Source organism: Fukomys damarensis, unplaced genomic scaffold (assembly GCF_012274545.1).
Source record: "Fukomys damarensis isolate Sample0158 unplaced genomic scaffold, DMR_v1.0_HiC HiC_scaffold_8, whole genome shotgun sequence".
Lineage (NCBI taxonomy): Eukaryota > Metazoa > Chordata > Mammalia > Rodentia > Bathyergidae > Fukomys > Fukomys damarensis.
In genome coordinates this window covers 25,410,376-25,411,033 of record NW_022900920.1, presented here as the reverse complement: position 1 = coordinate 25,411,033, position 658 = coordinate 25,410,376, and the positions used below count along the sequence as shown (strand labels likewise).

The 658-nt window shown below is 64.6% G+C and overlaps 1 protein-coding gene across 1 annotated transcript in view; it reads left to right on the top strand.

Annotated features, from left to right (window-relative positions):
* Positions 1-4: 4 nt before the first annotated feature.
* The window catches only part of Adra2a (adrenoceptor alpha 2A), a gene marked incomplete at its 5' end in the record, with an annotated part of 2,320 nt that continues 1,666 nt past the window's right edge, over positions 5-658 (top strand). The window contains one exon of the mRNA XM_010634667.2: positions 5-656. Coding sequence (XP_010632969.1) covers positions 5-656 — 652 coding nt within the window. The remainder of the gene's footprint in view (positions 657-658) is intronic.

Sequence of the window (658 nt, the reverse complement as noted above, 5' to 3'; positions counted from 1 at the left end):
CTCCCTCCAGCCGGACGCCGGCAACGCGAGCTGGAACGGGACCGAGGCGCCGGGAGGCGGCTCCCGGGCCACCCCGTACTCCTTGCAGGTGACGCTGACCCTGGTGTGCCTGGCCGGCCTGCTCATGCTTCTCACCGTGTTCGGCAACGTGCTGGTCGTCATCGCCGTGTTCACCAGCCGCGCGCTCAAGGCGCCGCAGAACCTCTTCCTGGTGTCGCTGGCCTCGGCAGACATCCTGGTGGCCACGCTCGTCATCCCCTTCTCCCTGGCCAATGAGGTCATGGGCTACTGGTACTTTGGCAAGGCGTGGTGCGAGATCTACCTGGCGCTCGACGTGTTCTTCTGCACGTCGTCCATCGTGCACCTGTGCGCCATCAGTCTGGACCGCTACTGGTCCATCACTCAGGCCATCGAGTACAACCTGAAGCGCACGCCGCGCCGCATCAAGGCCATCATCGTCACCGTGTGGGTCATCTCGGCCGTCATCTCCTTCCCGCCGCTCATCTCCTTTGAGAAGGCCGGCGGCGGCGGGCAGCAACCGGCAGAGCCGCGCTGCGAGATCAACGACCAGAAGTGGTACGTCATCTCGTCGTGCATCGGCTCCTTCTTCGCGCCCTGCCTCATCATGATCCTGGTCTACGTGCGCATCTACCAGATC